Source organism: Melanerpes formicivorus, unplaced genomic scaffold (assembly GCF_026170545.1).
Source record: "Melanerpes formicivorus ecotype bairdi unplaced genomic scaffold, bMelFor1.0.p_v2 SCAF_9, whole genome shotgun sequence".
Classification (NCBI taxonomy): Eukaryota; Metazoa; Chordata; class Aves; order Piciformes; family Picidae; genus Melanerpes; species Melanerpes formicivorus.
Genome location: NW_027142361.1, coordinates 812,933 through 830,440, shown reverse-complemented (window position 1 = coordinate 830,440; position 17,508 = coordinate 812,933). Strand labels below are relative to the sequence as shown.

General features: G+C 41.9%; 1 protein-coding gene across 2 annotated transcripts; it reads right to left on the bottom strand.

Moving 5' to 3' along the window:
- Window positions 1–3,692: 3,692 nt before the first annotated feature.
- On the bottom strand, window positions 3,693–16,539 carry KLHL31 (kelch like family member 31). Of its 2 annotated transcripts, none has more exons than XM_068142946.1 (3): window positions 16,370–16,539; window positions 12,826–14,029; window positions 3,693–11,039 (listed from the first exon to the last, which is right to left on the bottom strand). In XM_068142946.1, exons 2-3 carry the CDS (start codon window positions 13,995–13,997, stop codon window positions 10,307–10,309), a joined length of 1,905 nt encoding a protein of 634 aa, XP_067999047.1. In that variant the 5' UTR covers window positions 13,998–14,029; window positions 16,370–16,539; the 3' UTR covers window positions 3,693–10,306. The 2 variants fall into 2 exon arrangements, with proteins under 2 accessions (XP_067999047.1, XP_067999048.1); XM_068142947.1 differs by having other exon boundaries at window positions 12,826–13,999.
- Window positions 16,540–17,508: the final 969 nt, after the last annotated feature.

The following is a 17,508-nucleotide window of genomic DNA, read 5'->3' as shown; positions in this document are numbered from 1 at the left end:
ATCCTGTGGAGACACGGAACTCCAGAGAGGATTGAGTCAGACAACGGAACTCATTTCAAGAACAATCTTGTAAGGAACTGGGCAAAAGAGCACGGCATTGAGTGGTTCTGCTCAATTCCTTCAGTGTCAGGGGTGTACACTGAGAGGAATGGGAGAACCCACACCATCAACAATTGGCTCAGGGGATGGTGCCGGCGGCAGAACTTTGGGTTCTATGACCACGGGGCAACTTTCACTGCACCTGACCTGCTGGGTCCTGATGGGGTGCATCTATCTAGAAGGGGTAAAAGAGTCCTGGCACTGGAGTTGGCAGGGCTCATTAGGAGGGCTTTAAACTAGGTCTGAAGGGGGTGGGTGAGGCAATCGGTCCCTCTGCAGAGGTAAGAATAGGGCGCAAGGTAGGGTTAGTTGAGAAGTCAGGAACCCAGCTGCGATGCATGTACACCAATGCACGCAGCCTGGGCAACAAGCAAGAGGAGTTGGAGGTCCTAATCCATCAGGGCGACTATGATGTAGTCGCCATCTCAGAAACTTGGTGGGACAGCACCCACGATTGGAGTGCTACAATGGGGGGTTACAGGCTCTTTAGGAGGGACAGGCGAGGGAGAAGAGGAGGAGGGGTGGCTCTGTATATTAGAGAGTCAATCTCTGCCACACAACTTGTGGTGGAAGATGAGGTAGTTGAGAGCCTGTGGGTCAAAATCAGAGGACAACCTAACAAGTCTGACATCCTGATTGGAATCTGTTACAGACCACCCAACCAGGATGAGGCGGCTGATGAGTTGTTCTACAAGCAACTGGAGGCTGTCTCAAGATCATCTGATCTTGTCCTTGTTGGTGACTTCAACCTCCCAGATATCTGCTGGGAACTTAATTCAGCAGGGAGGAGGCAGTCCAGAAGATTCCTGGAGCGAATGGAGGACTGCTTCCTGACACAGCTGTTAAGCGAGCCTACCAGGGGACAGGCTCTGCTTGACCTGCTGTTCTGCAATAGGGAAGGGCTGGTGGGAGATGTGATCGTGGGAGGCTGCCTAGGGTGCAGTGACCACGAGATAGTGAAGTTTTCAATATGCAGGGAGATTGGGAGGAGCACCAACAGAACCTCCACCTTGGACTTCCGAAGGGCGAACTTCAGCCTATTTAAAAAACTTGTCTGCAAAGTCCCCTGGGTACCAGCCCTCATGAACCAAGGGGTTCAGGAGGGTTGGACCTACTTCAAACAGGAGCTCTTGAAGGCACAGGAATTGGCGGTTCCCATGTGCCGGAAGGCAAGCCGGCGGGGAAGGCGACCGGCCTGGATGAGCAAGCAGCTCCTGGAGGATTTAAGGGGGAAGAGGAGGCTGTATCACCTTTGGAAGGAGGGGAAGGCTTCTCGAGGTATGTTCAAGGAAGCTGTTAGATTATGTAGGAATAAAATTAGGGAGGCTAAGGCCCAGCTGGAACTGAAGCTGGCCACCTCTGTCAAAGATAATAAAAAGCATTTTTATAAATATATTAACAATAAGAAGAAGGGCAGGAAGAACCTGCACTCCCTAGTGGACCTGGAGGGGAACACAGTTACTGAGGATGAGGATAAAGCTGAGGTCCTGAACACCTTCTTTGCCTCAATTTTTAACAGCAAGGCAGGAGTTCAGGACGAGTGGTCTCCGGAGCTGGGCGTTGGGGTTGGGGAGCAGAGTAATACCCTGGAAATCCATGAGGAGTTAGTTCGGGACCTGCTGAGCCACTTGGATATCCACAAGTCCATGGGACCAGATGGGATCCATCCTAGGGTGCTGAGAGAGCTGGCGGATGTGCTAGCTAGGCCACTCTCCATCATTTTCCTCCAGTCCTAGCTCACTGGTGAGGTCCCAGATGACTGGAAACTGGCCAACGTGGTCCCCATCCACAAGAAGGGTCGGATGGAGGAACCTGGAAACTACAGGCCGGTCAGCCTGACCTCAGTGCCAGGGAAAGTGATGGAGCAGATTATCCTGGCAGCAATAACTGCGCACCTGAAGGATGGCCAAGGGCTCAGGTCCAGCCAACATGGATTCAGGAAGGGCAGATCCTGCCTCTCCAACCTGATCTCTTTCTATGATCAGGTGACCCGCCTGGTGGATGTGGGGAGGCCTGTGGATGTGGTCTACCTAGACTTCAGCAAGGCCTTTGACACCGTCCCCCACAGCAAACTGCTGACTAAGCTGTCAGCCCGTGGCTTGGACCACTACACTCTGTGCTGGGTTAGGAACTGGCTGGAGGGCCGGGCCCAGAGAGTGGTCGTGAACGGTGCCGCATCCAGCTGGAGGCCAGTCACCAGTGGTGTCCCCCAGGGATCAGTGCTGGGCCCTGTCCTCTTCAACATATTCATTGATGATCTGGATGAAGGGGTAGAGTCAGTCATCAGCAAGTTTGCAGATGACACAAAGTTAGGGGCAGATGTTAGTCAATTAGAGGGTAGAAAGGCTCTGCAGAGGGACCTCGACCGACTGGAAAGATGGGCAGAGTCCAATGGGATGGCTTTCAACAAGTCCAAGTGCCGAGTGCTGCACTTTGGCTACGGCAATCCCATGCAGAGCTATAGGCTGGGGTCGGAGTGGCTGGAGAGCTCCCAGACAGAGAGGGACCTGGGTGTGCTGATCGACAGCCACCTGAATATAAGCCAGCAGTGTGCCCAGGTGGCCAGGAGGGCCAATAGCATTCTGGCCTGCATTAGGAATAGTGTGGCCAGCAGGAGCAGGGAGGTCATAGTGCCCCTGTACTCTGCTCTGGTTAGGCCGCACCTTGAGTACTGTGTCCAGTTCTGGGCTCCTCAGTTTAAGAAGGACATTGAGACACTTGAGCGTGTCCAGAGAAGGGCAACAAGGCTGGTGAGAGGCCTTGAACACAAGCCCTATGAGGAGAGGCTGAGGGAGCTGGGATTGTTTAGCCTGGAGAAGAGGAGGCTCAGGGGTGACCTTATTGCCCTCTACAACTACCTGAAGGGTGGTTGTAGCCAGGAGGGAGTTGGCCTCTTCTCCCAGGCAACCAGCACCAGAACAAGGGGACACAGTCTCAAGCTGCGCCAGGGGAGGTTCAGACTCGAGGTGAGGAGGAAGTTCTTCACCGAGCGAGTCATTCGGCATTGGAATGGGTTGCCCAGGCAGGTGGTTGAGTCATCGACCCTGGAGGCGTTCAAGGGGAGATTGGACGTGGCACTTGGTGCCATGGTCTAGTCATGGGGTCTGTGGTGTCAGGTTGGACTCGATGATCCTCGAGGTCCTTTCCAACCTAAGTGATACTGTGATACTGTGATATTCCATATCCCCTACTATGCACCAGCTTCAGGGAAGATTGAACGCTACAACGGTTTGTTGAAGACCACTCTTAAGGCCCTGGGGGGTGGATCTTTGAAAAACTGGGAAAAACATTTAGCACAAGCAACCTGGCTGGTAAATAGTAGAGGTTCAGTGAACCAAGCTGGACCTGCACATTCAGATCTGCTACAGAAAGTAGAAGGTGATAGAGTTCCTGTTGTTAGAGAAAAGAATCTGTTAGGTAAAACTGTTTGGGTATTTTCACCCTCAGGAGAGGCTAAACCTGTCTGAGGGGTGGTTTCAGCTGAAGGTCCTGGTCACACTTATTGGGTAATGCAGGAGAATGGTGAAATTCAGTGTATTCCACAAAGAAATTTAACTTTAGCTGAAAGAGTTTAATTTCAGACTGTTGTACATCTACATCACGTCCAAAGGAAGAATCTATGAGGAATCTACAGTGCACGAACCCTGAGAGCTCTGAGTCAACTAAGAGACCCTGAGAATCCCTGTTTCCTTTTCTTTGCTTCGTCTGCGAAGAAACAAACTGTTTTCCATTTTTCTTCTTTCTTGATTTTCTTGGACTTCTGAATCATCCACAGCTGAGTATAGCCGGAATGGACTAGGAACTTTACTTACAAACTGTAAATATTGTTTTGGATTGGATGGACAGTATAAACAGCCAATGAAATAGTTTCGAAGGGGTAAGGTAATAAAGGCTCCAGTGTCATGCTGTACAGGTTAGTGGCAAGGTAATTTGACAGCCTGGGTGTACCAATTATTCCAGTTGGTTGGTACAAAAGCAAGGCTCATCACAGGGCTCAGAAAACAAAGCATATTTCAACTGCAATTAGGTGTTCATTAAAAAGAGTTCCAACGAGAATAATCTGTTTGTGCCTTATGTTAACATATTTATTTAAAGCATACAATGAAAAACACCACCATGCTGTTATTCCTTGTAATGTCAACTGCTGCACTACAAGTTTTCATTTTTAAGTAGTAACATTCTCCATTCTCTCATTGCACTTACATGTTTGTTTTTTCTTCCTTTTGAAATATGTTCCTTTTTGTTCTCACAGTCCATCCTTAAAGTGTCTAATTAGAAAAGCTATCTGTATAAGCACTATGTCTAACACTTATAAGCCAGAGAAATGTTTTACAGCAATAAGTTATATTTTTAACTTTTCTGGTTGACCAAAAAACCCTGCCAAGACAGCAACTAGTTTAACATCCAGAGTATCGAAATGTGTCTATGCCCACTCTTGCCAACAGAGATTGACTATGTACTCCTTGTAAGTTTACTAACTGCCTGTATTTTTATTGAAAATTTAATTTTCATTGTCACAACAATGAATTCATACTAATCTTTTGCATGGCAAAACTTATCTGGTTTTAACTGAATCTCTCTCACAAGGTGTATAGAATTGCATGTATTTTCTTTTATTCTTTAGGGAAATTCTGTGAACAGAGCTCTGAGCAGTGTCACACTTGCAAATGAGCACCAATGACTCATTCCCCCCTCCAGCAGGCATTCCATAATGTGATTAAACTATAACAATCATTTTCTTTATGGTGGCCACCAGCTATGAGATTTTTTTAAATTAGATTCACAGAGGAGGTTTTAAATACTGTTCACATCTGTGCACTGTCTTTGGTGCCCCATGAGTCACTCGGTTATAGATAAGAAAAGAGAAATTAAAAGAGACAAGAAATACTCCTTTTGCATGGAGGACTCAAAGTATAAATATGTGCATTACAATGCTTTTGATTACTTATACAGATAATATCTTTAACAAAAGGATGAGAAGATAAATTGCAAAAAGGTCAAGGGACTGCAGTAGAACTATTGGCTTCAACCACATTCTCCAGGCAGGAGGATTCAGACTTTGAAAAAATCTCCCATCTTGGGTAAACCTGGATTAAAATGGATTGAAAAATCAATTCATCTGAGAATTCAAGTTAAAGGCAATTGAAAATTGAACCTTGCTTTTAATAAGAAAGGCTGACCCATATCTGTTACAGAACATAAGCAAAGTTGTTGAAGTAGGTGCTTCTTTTCAGCATATATTTCTTGAACATCCTTGAGAACTGTAGAAAAATTTTAGTCAGCTGGTTGTTCTAAGGAGCTCCATCTTCCCCTTTCTAGAAACTGGAGGCTCATACCTTCCTGTTGCCTTTCAATAGATGTTTATCCACCCATGGATTTAGTTCTTGAATTTTAATTTTCTAATTTATCCCCACAAGAATAACTCTATACAGGAAAAGTCCCACTGAATTCAAGAAGGTATGTGTGCTCATACAACTACTTGTGTGACTGTTGGGTTTGCAACTAGAATTACCAAACCCAGGTGATACTGGGAAAAAATATACCCCTAAGCCCAGAGTGAGACTGGAAAGACTTAAAACTGTAAGATCAATTAATCTAGGTTTCAGAGTAATATAAATTATATTCTTACTCAGTCATGTCATTCATCATGTACTTTTTCCTGCAAGAACTGCCATTTAGAAAATCCCAGTAAAAACAACTTTTCAACACCTCGTACTTTGGTTGGCTAATTTTCTCTGCTTCCCTCTTTGACTGGCTAGAAGTTGGCACTTAAGCTTACTGGACTCTTGAGTGATCCACAAATTATCTTGCAGGTGAACTTCAGGAAGAGATTAAATGATTATGATCTGATCTTGATTAAGTACTAAGTACAACAACTTCATTTCAGCATAACTTTCCAACACTAAGTTACTCCCTCACAATCTTGTAACACTCTCATGCACCTACACAAACATGAATAAACATGAAAACAAATACCAAACTGTTTCACTCACAGACTGAAGAAACCTTATTTTCAGATTTGAATTCCTTGGAAGCACAGATTTTTATCAACTATAAAATGCATGTGCATAAGGAATTGTGAAGGTAACAGCATTTTTAAATTTTTTTACTCTTTTTTTTTTATTTTTTGGTTGGTTGGGTTTGTTTTTTACTATAACCTTGCATAATTTTAACAATCTGCATCTCACACAGCTGGAAGCTCTCTGCTCTACTTAATATTACCATACACAGTACTTCCTAAACAGCATTTTAAAATTTCTTTTGGGGATACACAATATTTCAAGTTCAACTGAGATTATTGTTATTATTAAACATCTGGAGATTGAAAAGATGATACTGTACAATAAAAGAACACTGTCCCACAAACCACAACATACAAACCATTTTTCACAGTTCTAACAAAAAAGGATTGTACATAAAAATGTCACAGATAGCTCAGTACATTGTTATGATCAAAATAATATTAAGTACAGCTGATATTGTCACATATTTAAGGGCCAAATCCTGGCTCAATGCGTAGTTGAAGCCTAAACAGATGTTTAGAGAAAATAATATAAAGTCACCCTGAACTGCTATACTGATAGCAATACCATTTTTAATCTACCTAAGATGTTTGGCCTGAAGCATGTATCTAATTTGTGCTACAGGAGCAACACATGGCCAGTGGTAATTGGCTCCTGTCCAGGACATGTCTATGGATTTGTCATTGCCAAGGGCAGTAGAGGCTGAGGAAGTCTTCCTCCTAGGTATGACAGTTTTTGGCAGGCATCTATATCAATTGTCCAGACAGAAGAGTTTGAAATCCTGCACATCTTATTCAGTAGTCCCCCTGAAGCCAATGGAACTTTTTTGTGAGTAAGATGAAAAGGATTTGGCCCCTAAAGTTTTTAACCCTTTAAGTAGTAAAAGAGTAGTTTCATTGCACTTAGCCCTCTTATTCACAAATAACTTTCTACTTGAAAACAGAAGATGGTCTTTGATGCATAGGAAGCATTGGCTCAAAAGGAAGAAAGCATGCAGTAATATCTGACCACTCATTTTGGAACTGAATTCCTAGAAGGAAAAAGAGAGACTTGCATATGACAATTTCATCCAATGTCTATCTGATGTCGAAATGATTGTTTCTTAAATTCCTAAGTACCATCTTATGGGTACATTATGAAACTAAATAACTGGACTACATATACAGTTATACTTGGGTATGTATATGTCTCCACTGGACTAGTCAGAAAAGCAATTTCATCTAACAGTATTAAAATTTTACCAAGAAATATCAGAGCAGATGGATTTTTCAAAGAGCTTCCTAAATACTTTCATATGGGACACATGATCGTGACTTCAAGAAATAAGAAATTTTTCTCTAATCCATTTTTGTATTTCAAACAAAGTAATCTTACTCTGTTACATGATTCCAGGTTCTGTGATTGTGGATTTGAATTATTATTCATTTGAATTAAATGGGATAAAGGCTATCTGTTATCTAATTAAATTAATCAAAACGATGTGATAGTGCTACTCTGACCAAAAGTCATTGCAGTGCAGTATATTCTAGTAACATGCTGTAGTGGTTTGAGCCTTAACTGGGAGTTAAAAGCCCAAATGGGGAAAAAAAAAGCTGAGAATCTCTTCCCCACTCCCCCCCCCCCTTTCCTCCCTCCAAACAGAGAGGGAAAGAAAAAAAAGGGGTAAGGAGCAAATCCACTAAACAACAATCTGGAGTCGACTTGGAAGTAGAGAGGCGAAGATTTTTTTTCTTTAAACTATATATATATGACAATAACAGGAAAAGTTCACAAGGGGCAAGGAACAAGAATGGATGGGAGCGGGACAGAAAAGAATAATAAGAAAACCAGTCTTTCTCTGAGGAGGCGCAGAGGCAGCAGGGAAAAAGATCAAGTCCGGCCACGTGGCTGAGGAGCAGGAGGGCAGCTGCAGTAGCTCTCATCCAGAAGAGGCAGGAGCCAAAAGGAGATCCAACAGCTATGATGTCCTGCCTTTTTATACCCTAGCTGGGCAGGGAGGGGGGAGTGGAACAGACTCAGCTTTCCCAGGGGGAAATGCCCTGCAGGGAGGGCAAAGTACCTGCAAGCCCTCCACCCTGCTTTGTTTTTTTGTTTTCAGAAAAGGGCGTTAACCCACCACACATGCAGAACTCAAAAATAGAATTTGGGATTTAAAGTTGTGTATTGAGGATGCAGACACAAACTCTGAGATAGAACTAGAAAACAGTACTGAGTACCATGGGATTTAATCCCAACTGACAGAGTGAATTACTTCAGCGCTAAAACTGTGTCATGCTCATGCTGATACTCAATATGCAGCTTCAACAAAGCTACAAAGACCAGAGCACAAGGCCTCAAAATGCTTGCCTCAACAACATCTGCACTTAGAGAGAATTTTTGTAGTGTTTCCTTTTTGCAAATGAGATAAAAATGTGGATGCCTTACATACATTGCTAAGAACATGCCTTCCCATTGGTACCAGAGCCTGGAGGTGCATGTGAAGCCTCTGTGATTTGGTTAAAGGGAGTGAACTTCTGCCCTTTTGGTGATAAGAATTAATCATTTTAGTTCCTTGTATTGCTTCTTTCTTTCCCAAACAGAAGGATATAGATATTTTCTGCTGACAGTAGTCCTTCAGTAACAAATTGTCAGGGAACCTTATGGGCTGCATATCCCTTTGGCTAAGGGAATAGGATTAGATCTCATGCTTAATTCCCCCATTGCAGGCTGAAATTAGGAAGAAAAGTTCCTGGAAGGTAATCTAAATTGAGCAAAGATTTCACTTGATTCACTAGGAAAACTTTGCAGGCACAGCATTAGTGTAGTCTTTGGAAAAAATCTGAATAAAAGCTCCATAAACAGGGCTGTAATGAAAGCCTCAAAATGAGATACATAATGGTATGCCTAGAAGAAGGTTACTTTGAGAGATGCTGTGCCTACACCTGGAAAGAAAGGTGTTAAGGTATCTCTTTGTTCCTATTAAAGAAAGTCTCTTTGATTACATCCAGTTTTCCCATGATTTACTGTTTTGCACACATACGTCCCATTCTTAAAGGCAGACCCTGGAGTCTATTTCATCTTCATTCCTCATTCCGCTAGTTATTACCAGAATGATACTGAATAAGAGATACACTCTGTGCATCTTCTCCATGCTCAGACATCATTAGCATCTCCTACTTCCTGGCATGAACTCTTCTTTCAGGTTTTGCCCTTGCTGTTGCAGTTTCTATCTCCTTGCATTGGTGAGGACCTTCTCAGATGAGAGAATAACACAGAGATACATTTCTACACAGATGGGAAGAGTAGGCACAGGAGGAAACACCCTGACTGACCTTCATGACTAATGCCTGGAATGACAAGAAAGTCACCCTGATGTGAGGAGGAGGATGGGGTGGTGGTCTGCTGCTTTGTGTACGCATGAAGGTCAAGAGACCAATATGTCCCGCAAGGTAGCCATTGGGGCTGACCCATAGTGCTTACAGGAGGTAATTTTGTAGATTCAGATGTTAAAGGCCATGTCACAACATTAGATGCAGGAATTAAATTACTTCATGGCAGAAGACAGGCATCTCTTTCTAACTCCCAAAGGAGAAAAATATTGTGAGAAATTTTTTGTGAATAACACTGCCCCCAAAGGAAAAGTATCTACATGCTATATACTCTTTTTTGGGGGCATTTTGGTTTTTTTTTCTCCCTTCTATTTGTCCAAATAGAAATTTCTTAGAAAAGAATAAAGATGATCTATTTTATGATGACATGGCACATTTCTGATGTATGTTGAGATTTATTGCTAGCAATATTTGACTTTCATTTTGGATTCTGAAAGCATTTAAATTCAGTATGAAAAAAACGCCTCACAACAATTTTCTGAAGCAAGTTTATCTCTATTTGGTGGGTATGGAAACCAAAACACAAATAAATGAAATTATTTACCACAAATAGTAAAGTAAGTGAGTGGCAAAGTCAGGAAGAAAATGGAATTGTGTGGTTATAGGCTAACTCTCTCTTCCTGCTAAGAAAATTTATCTTCTCCCTAATACACTGTTTCATGCCACCTGTAATCATGAAAACTGGTCAATTTGCACTGTCAAAACTGTTGCAAAGCCAATTTTTTTTTTCCATATAAGCACAAAAATGCTACTTAAAGGGCTAATCACACTGCTGTGCTAGTAAACATTTTTACTTATTGCTGGTTAGACCCATATTTAAATACTGACTGGGACAGAAGAGACTGAGCTGGCCCTGGACTCTCTTGTCTTGGTGCTGGGCATGGATATTGTACAACAGGATATGCCCACGGTGGCCTCAGGCAGCTCATCCTCCTCCATCCACTCATTGAGATCTGGGTTATAGCACTGGATGCACTTCTTGTATTTTTTCTCTATTTCATTCCAGCCACCCACTAAGTAAACTTTCCCATTAAGGATGGAGGCACCGGCTGTACTAACGCCAGTCTGAAGTGGTGCCACGTAACTCCATTGCCCTGTGTAAGGACTGTAACACTCCACAGGGAGAACATCAACCCTTTCGGCTTGCCCCCCTAGCTGAGACCCACCCATCACATAGACCCTCTCCAGAAAGGACACTGCACAATGCCACCCCCTTGGGGTGCTGAGGCTGGACTTACCCTGCCAGCTATCTTTGCTGGGGTCATACATGCACACTGAGCGAGAGTAAGCATTATTAATGTAACCTCCTGTGACCAGGATACAACCGTCCACCACGGCACTGGCATGGCAGCACCTGGGCACCTCCAGGGGTGCCTTCATCTGCCACTGATTAGTTGCAGGCACATAGCATTCAATCGAGGAGAGGCACCCCTCAGAATTGCGACCACCCACTGCAAAAAGAAGGCCATCGAATACATTCAGGCTAAAGTGGGTACGCTGCTGATTCATGTTTGCCAGGTGAATCCAGGTGTTGAAACGAGGATCGTATCTGAAAGCATTAAAAAAAGTTGGTAACTGTCTCATGTACTGTTCCACTGAATTCTACAGTCCTGTCTCTGCACCACTACTGCTGCAGGTGTGATGTTGCTAAAATTTTAGTTACTTAACCTATTAGAAGTTAGTGGAATGAAACTGGTATTCCTGATTAAATTTTCAAATGTAGTTTTTGACTGGAGAAATGTTACTATCATTCAAATCTGGTATTATTTCACTGAAGTTAATCTGACTCCTCTGTAATTTGACTTTGTACAATAAACTTATCAGAATATAGGGAGAAGATACTTCCAACATACAAGGGAAAGGGGTTTCTTTTTCAGTTTATGCCTACAGCAAAGATGTGAAAATTTACTCAAAGGGTTTTAAAAAATGATAGATGGTGATTTATACTTTCATCTTTCTAGTACTTTCTAAATGGCAAGTATTCCTTCCTTGACACTCACACAATCATGTGGAAAGAACATTTTTTCATTCTAACACCATTCTTATCTGACATAACTTTCTCTCCTTGACATTTAAATATGCAATTTCAAAAAAAAGAAATAGCAAATTATGACTTTTGAAGAAGCTGAGTTTAATAGGCACATACATTTCCCTTGTTGGATGCTAAGGGGATCAGAGAATCACACCAGAAAAACTATGAAAAAGTAAATACTAATTGGTAGCTGTCATTCAGCATTGTCACCTGCAGCTCTGAAAGCAAGCCCATAGACATACTGATGTGACTTGACATACTTAAGGTTAATGGCAGAACAGGGAGCAGAAGTAATTCAACCATCGACCACAAGGATTCCCCCACCTCCTTCCCACAATCAAGCTGTGCACCAAGTACACAGCTCCTTGTGAGAATGTGAGGCATAATTTAAAAGCAAAAGGTCAGGAGAGTGGCTGCATAATCTCCTATATACAATATATTTTTCTGACAAAATGGATTACACAATAAAATCGATCTTGAGAAGATTCCTCATCCATTAACTTTGTATGTTGATATCCTCAGGAGAATTTATCTGAATGTTCCTTCTGGGAGCAGAGAACGAAGCATTAGTGGCTGTGTATTGCCATTGCATGTCCATAGGCTGTTAGTAGATAAAAAGCTGAGTTGTCTCACCTCCAGCCTTTGCTTCAAGCTATTGTCAGCTTTTACACTGACTATTTAAAACCTAGTCCCACACATTTAACTATTGTGTGGAGCCTATGTACTTTGCTATCACCAGCACAGTCCTTGGATGACTATAGATAGGAACTGTAATATTTCAGAAATGAGGTATTATTTGGAGCAGAGACATAACCTTCAAGAGATGGTGATATTGCTTCTAAACTCTCAACAGATAAAAAAGCTAAAGGATAAGAAACGCAGTGTAAAAGCTGCTGAAAATATGGTGGAGAGTGCAGAGAAACTCATGATTGTAATACCTAACAGGTGGTTTGCAAAATATTCTGTGAGGCATCAGAACCACTTTGACTTTAAAAGTCTCACCATGTCTGATTTGTTGCATTTTAGTGGTATCATAGAACATCCTAGTTCCTATTTATTTCCTCTATTCAAAGTAAGTTTTCCCACTTCCCATTGTGCATGTGTAACCATGGGATTTTTTTGCACAACTTGCACATTTCTGGCATTCAAACTTTAATATAGAATATCATCCAAATCTCCTCCGTGCTGTCCCCTCTCCATTTATTTGTTTGGTTCATGGTGTATGCCACAAACCAGCTTGGTTAATCTACTTGCATTGTGTGGAATGGATCTCCCCATCCCTTTTAAATAGCTATCTAGTTACCTGCAGAAATTGCTGACTGCATGCTTGGCTTGGTTCCTGCCATCATTCTGGTCTTCCCCACCAGCCACATAGAGAAATCCATCCATCACTGTGACACACTGATTAAAGCTTTTAGCAGGCATTTCAGTCATCTTCTTCCACCCGTTTTCAGGATCTCTGTATAAGATATCTCTGCTAAGAGACTTTTCTGCTAGAGCAGGGCGTCCACCAACAGTAACTAAGACTCTGAAACCTCCACGGATCCTGGTTCTTCTGGACTGAAGTGTATTCTGGTGGTAGGGAAGCAAATGATAGTTCATGGCATCCACTAGGAGCTTATGGCAGTCTGCATCTTGCATCATTCTTGGCACAGTTTGAACATAATTGACAAGGTCTTGGGCTGAGATGGTACCAAAACGGATGTTACCTAAAAGATCGGCAGCAAACTTCACTCTTTTTTGGTCAAATTCCAGCCATTTTATTGCAGTCTGGAATGCAACAATTTCAGAAGGCAACTGCAATTCATCGTCTACAAGAAGTTCATTAATCTGATCAAACGTGAGTTTTAAGAACTGATCAGTTTCTGAAAATTCAATGAAGTTGTCTCTAATAAATTTGTGTGCTGCATCCTTGGCTGTTCTCAGTCCATATGTTTCTGCAATATTGGCAATGTACATACAATTCTCAACACTGATTTCTTGGATTAGAAAATCACAGCACATCTTTACAAGGGTGTGAATCTGTAGATAAATTGCTGTGGAAATAATACTACCTATTGTATAAAGTGAAAGAGTGAGTTTTCCAGTGTAAGCATAGGTGATAACAGTAGCTAGACCCAATGGAGATACATCATTGAGGTCTACTCTTTGAGTGGATGGATCTTTCTTTAAGATGTTGTGAAAGTAGTCACTGCTTGAAGCCATCACCACCTTATGAACACTGAAGGATTTAGTTTTGGTACTGATAGTCAAGTCACAAAGAAAATTTTCTTGTCTCATTCTGCTTAGACCTTCCAAGAGATTTGGGCTATATAATGGGTCAGAAACCTCAGATGAGATGCAGCTGAAACCATTTCCTCCATCTAAGAGTCCATTCAATCCATTTAGCTTACTGAGAGGGCCATCTTCCATGATGATAGTCATGTCGTTGATATCTGATTTGTTCTTTTTCACATTCTTCTTCTTAGGGGCCATGACTGCAATGAAATATTACAGCTAAGAGCTTGCTAAAAATAAAATTTAAATGTTTAGAGATATGTCATGGTTGTGAAATTTAATAGCTATGTGATTATGAAACAAATCTCAGCTTTGTTGATAACTTATAAAAGCCACAAACACAAACCAAAATAATAATATACCTTCCTAAGAGCTATTTTACTGTCCTGAATTGTAGTGTGGCTATTTATTAGTAACAACCAATATTCAAAGAGTGAAGAATATACCTGGAATTAATTCCTTTTTATAAAAAATAACAAGGTCATAAATTAACATTCACCTATTATCACCATATCCAAGGAACTGAGTGCAAAATTTTGTAAATACATATTGAAAGCAGCTAAGTTATAGATCTGAATTCATTAGTCCGAGGCAAGGGGAAAATATGGGCTCCTGAATTTGTTTGAGAGCTAGTAGAGACTTACAGCAAATTTTAGAATTAGACCAGTAAATATTAATAGTGGGAGAAACTCTCAAAATTTAGAAAAAAAAAAAAAAAAGAAAGGCGAGATGAGACATAAGAAAGTGAATTTTACTAGGATGTTAATACTGATTTTAGATTTAGGATCTGCTCCAAGCTGTTTCCAGGTTTTTGTAACTTTTAATTTTCTAGACTGATGATATTCTATTTCCCATGTCAGATTCACAAATAACTTCCACCTGTAGCACACTTTGCTTGCTTTTCAATATGAGTAATCTGAAATTTACAATCCAGCTTCTAGGATTTGGCAGAGATTTGGGGAGAAGATGTCTAATTTTTATTTGGAAAAATTGTCATGCAAACTCTATCAGGATGTGTTATTTTAAACAACTTCTTTATATGGGGAGGTAAAAATTATTCCCATACTGTCATATTAGAACAGGTCTCTTCCAACCTTAGTTATACTGTGATACTGTGATATTTGAATTATATGTATGAAGTCCAGGCAAGTTCTAGCTCTTGCTGAAATGAAGAGCTAATTTTTGTCAAATGCAATGTAAGACAGCCCCTAAGTAGTTTTCAAAGGAAATAGTTCAAACAAATATATGCCTATGGAAATACATGCAGAAGGAAAGCACTGATCTTCAACAACACAGAAAAATGTGTTATTGCTGAGGCTGACATTCAAATAGATTCAAATATAGCACTTATCTCTGTTATATCCACTGCTTTTAAAACAATTTATACATGCTGATTTTCTCTGTGATGTTGCACTCATAAAAACCAGAACATGAAGAAATGCTCCTTAATGATAACACAAACAACTGGATTCTTTTAGATAACTTAATAAAAAGACCTCAGTAATATTTCAATCTAGAGTCTCAGCACATCAGTGTTTGCTTAGGCACACAGCACATAACAAAATGATAATTTAATTATAGAAAGGAATGGTTGCTGCCTCTGAGCACCAGGATTATTTTTTTTTTTGGTGCTGCTGGGTGCCAACCATTTGCAGAGCAGGCAAGGGAGAAGGCCATGTGTGCTGAAAGTGTCAGTGTCAGCCTGCACTGACATGAGCTGTGATCCCTGAAATGTCAGTGTGCCAGTGTGGGGGTCAGCTGCTGCCCAGATCCCCCTCTCCGGCTGCATTCCAGAAGCTGCATCTGTTGAGACCTATCAGAGTCACCTCCCAGAATAGCAACCTCCCAGGAGCTTGCCATTTTAAGACAGGTTCAATCGAAAGTATAGCTGCTGTTTTAGTATATTTAGTTGTCTGACACAAGTTTTGTTGCAAAAAAACCCACTATGATATTGCAGGTGTCATGTATATTTGCTGGCATAGAATTAAAAAACCCCAAAACTTGGATGTCTTTTAATGCTGTCTTTGAAGTTATATCTTTGCATAGCAATAACCACAAATTCATAGCTGGCAAGGGCATATTATTTGGCAGTTGTATTTGTGGTTCTAAATATTTTTAGAGACCAATAATTTAAAAAGTTTACTACAGGCAGCACTTAATGTTTATTGCCTCACTACGGTATTGCAGAGCTCATTTCAATCCTCTCTGTTCAAAAATGCCCACTCTCCAAAGTTTTTTCCCTAAAACCCACTTTTCCATCAGCAGAAATGTCACCAGCTAGTTAAGTGTATTAGCACATAAGCAACAAAACATGCAAAACCAGTGAAACAAATCAAATGATTCTGTAATAAATCCAAGCTACTTAACTTTGAAAACCCACAGCAATTTTATATTCCATAGCTGCTTGCTTTCACCTGATTTATTTTACCTTAAGAACAACTCAGATTAAAGGACACTCAGGGACCCAAAACAATGATTCAAATATGCAACCTTCAAACCTCCCTTCCCCCCCCCCCCTTAATATGTTATTTTCTAAACACTATCAAAGTGAGGAGTTAAAACCCCCTTACCCTCCTCAGAAAAATGTTGTCCTAGAGCTGTCCAAGAAGCTGTCAGTGAAAATGTCTCTTCCTTGGAAAAATGAGAAGACCAAATGAGAGAAAATGTGATAAAAAACAGAGACAAAGATCAGAGGCCACTTGGTAAGTTCCAGCTTGTGGTTTCCAGCATGATGCTTTACTGTCACAGTGAGCAAAAGAGACCGGAGCCTGTGCTCGGGTGCTCTTTAAAATGACCCCTCCTCTCTGTGTCTCACTCCCTGTCTCTGCCCAACCATGGGACCTCAGTTTCCCAGGACTGCCTGGCCTCCAGAAACCAGCGGGACAAGGCAGATGCACAGGTACAAGGGAGGAAAAGGAATGGAATATAAAGACGGTAGATCCACATCAGGTCATAATTGTTTTGGGTAACTGTAGCGTGGACCACTGATTTCCCCATCTCTAAGCTGGTTGCCTGGGAGAAAGACAGTATGCTCAGGGAGGAGAAGGTTTAGATTAGACATAAGGAAAATGTTTTTTACTATGAAGGCACTGGAACACGTTGCCTAGACAAGTTACAGTATCACAGTATCACAGTATCACTTAGGTTGGAAAGGACCTCGAGGATCATCAAGTCCAACCTATCAACACAGACCCCATGACTAGACCATGGCACCAAGTGCCACGTCCAATCTCCTCTTAAACGCCTCCAGGGTTGATGACTCAACCACCTCCCTGGGCAACCCATTCCAATGACGAATTACTCGCTCGGTGAAGAACTTCCTCCTCACCTCGAGTCTAAACCTCCCCTGGCGCAGCTTGAGACTGTGTCCCCTTGTTCTGGTGCTGGTTGCCTGGGAGAAGAGGCCAACCCCTTCCTGGCTACAACCACCTTTCAGGTAGTTGTAGAGGGCAATGAGGTCACCCCTGAGCCTCCTCTTCTCCAGGCTAAACAATCCCAGCTCCCTCAGCCTCTCCTCATAGGGCTTGTATTCAAGGCCTCTCACCAGCCTTGTTGCCCTTCTCTGGACACGGTCAAGTGTTTCAATGACCTTCTTAAACTGAGGAGCCCAGAACTGGACACAGTACTCAAGGTGCGGCCTAACCAAAGCAGAATACAGGGGCACTATGACCTCCCTGCTCCTGCTGGCCACACTATTCCTAATGCAGGC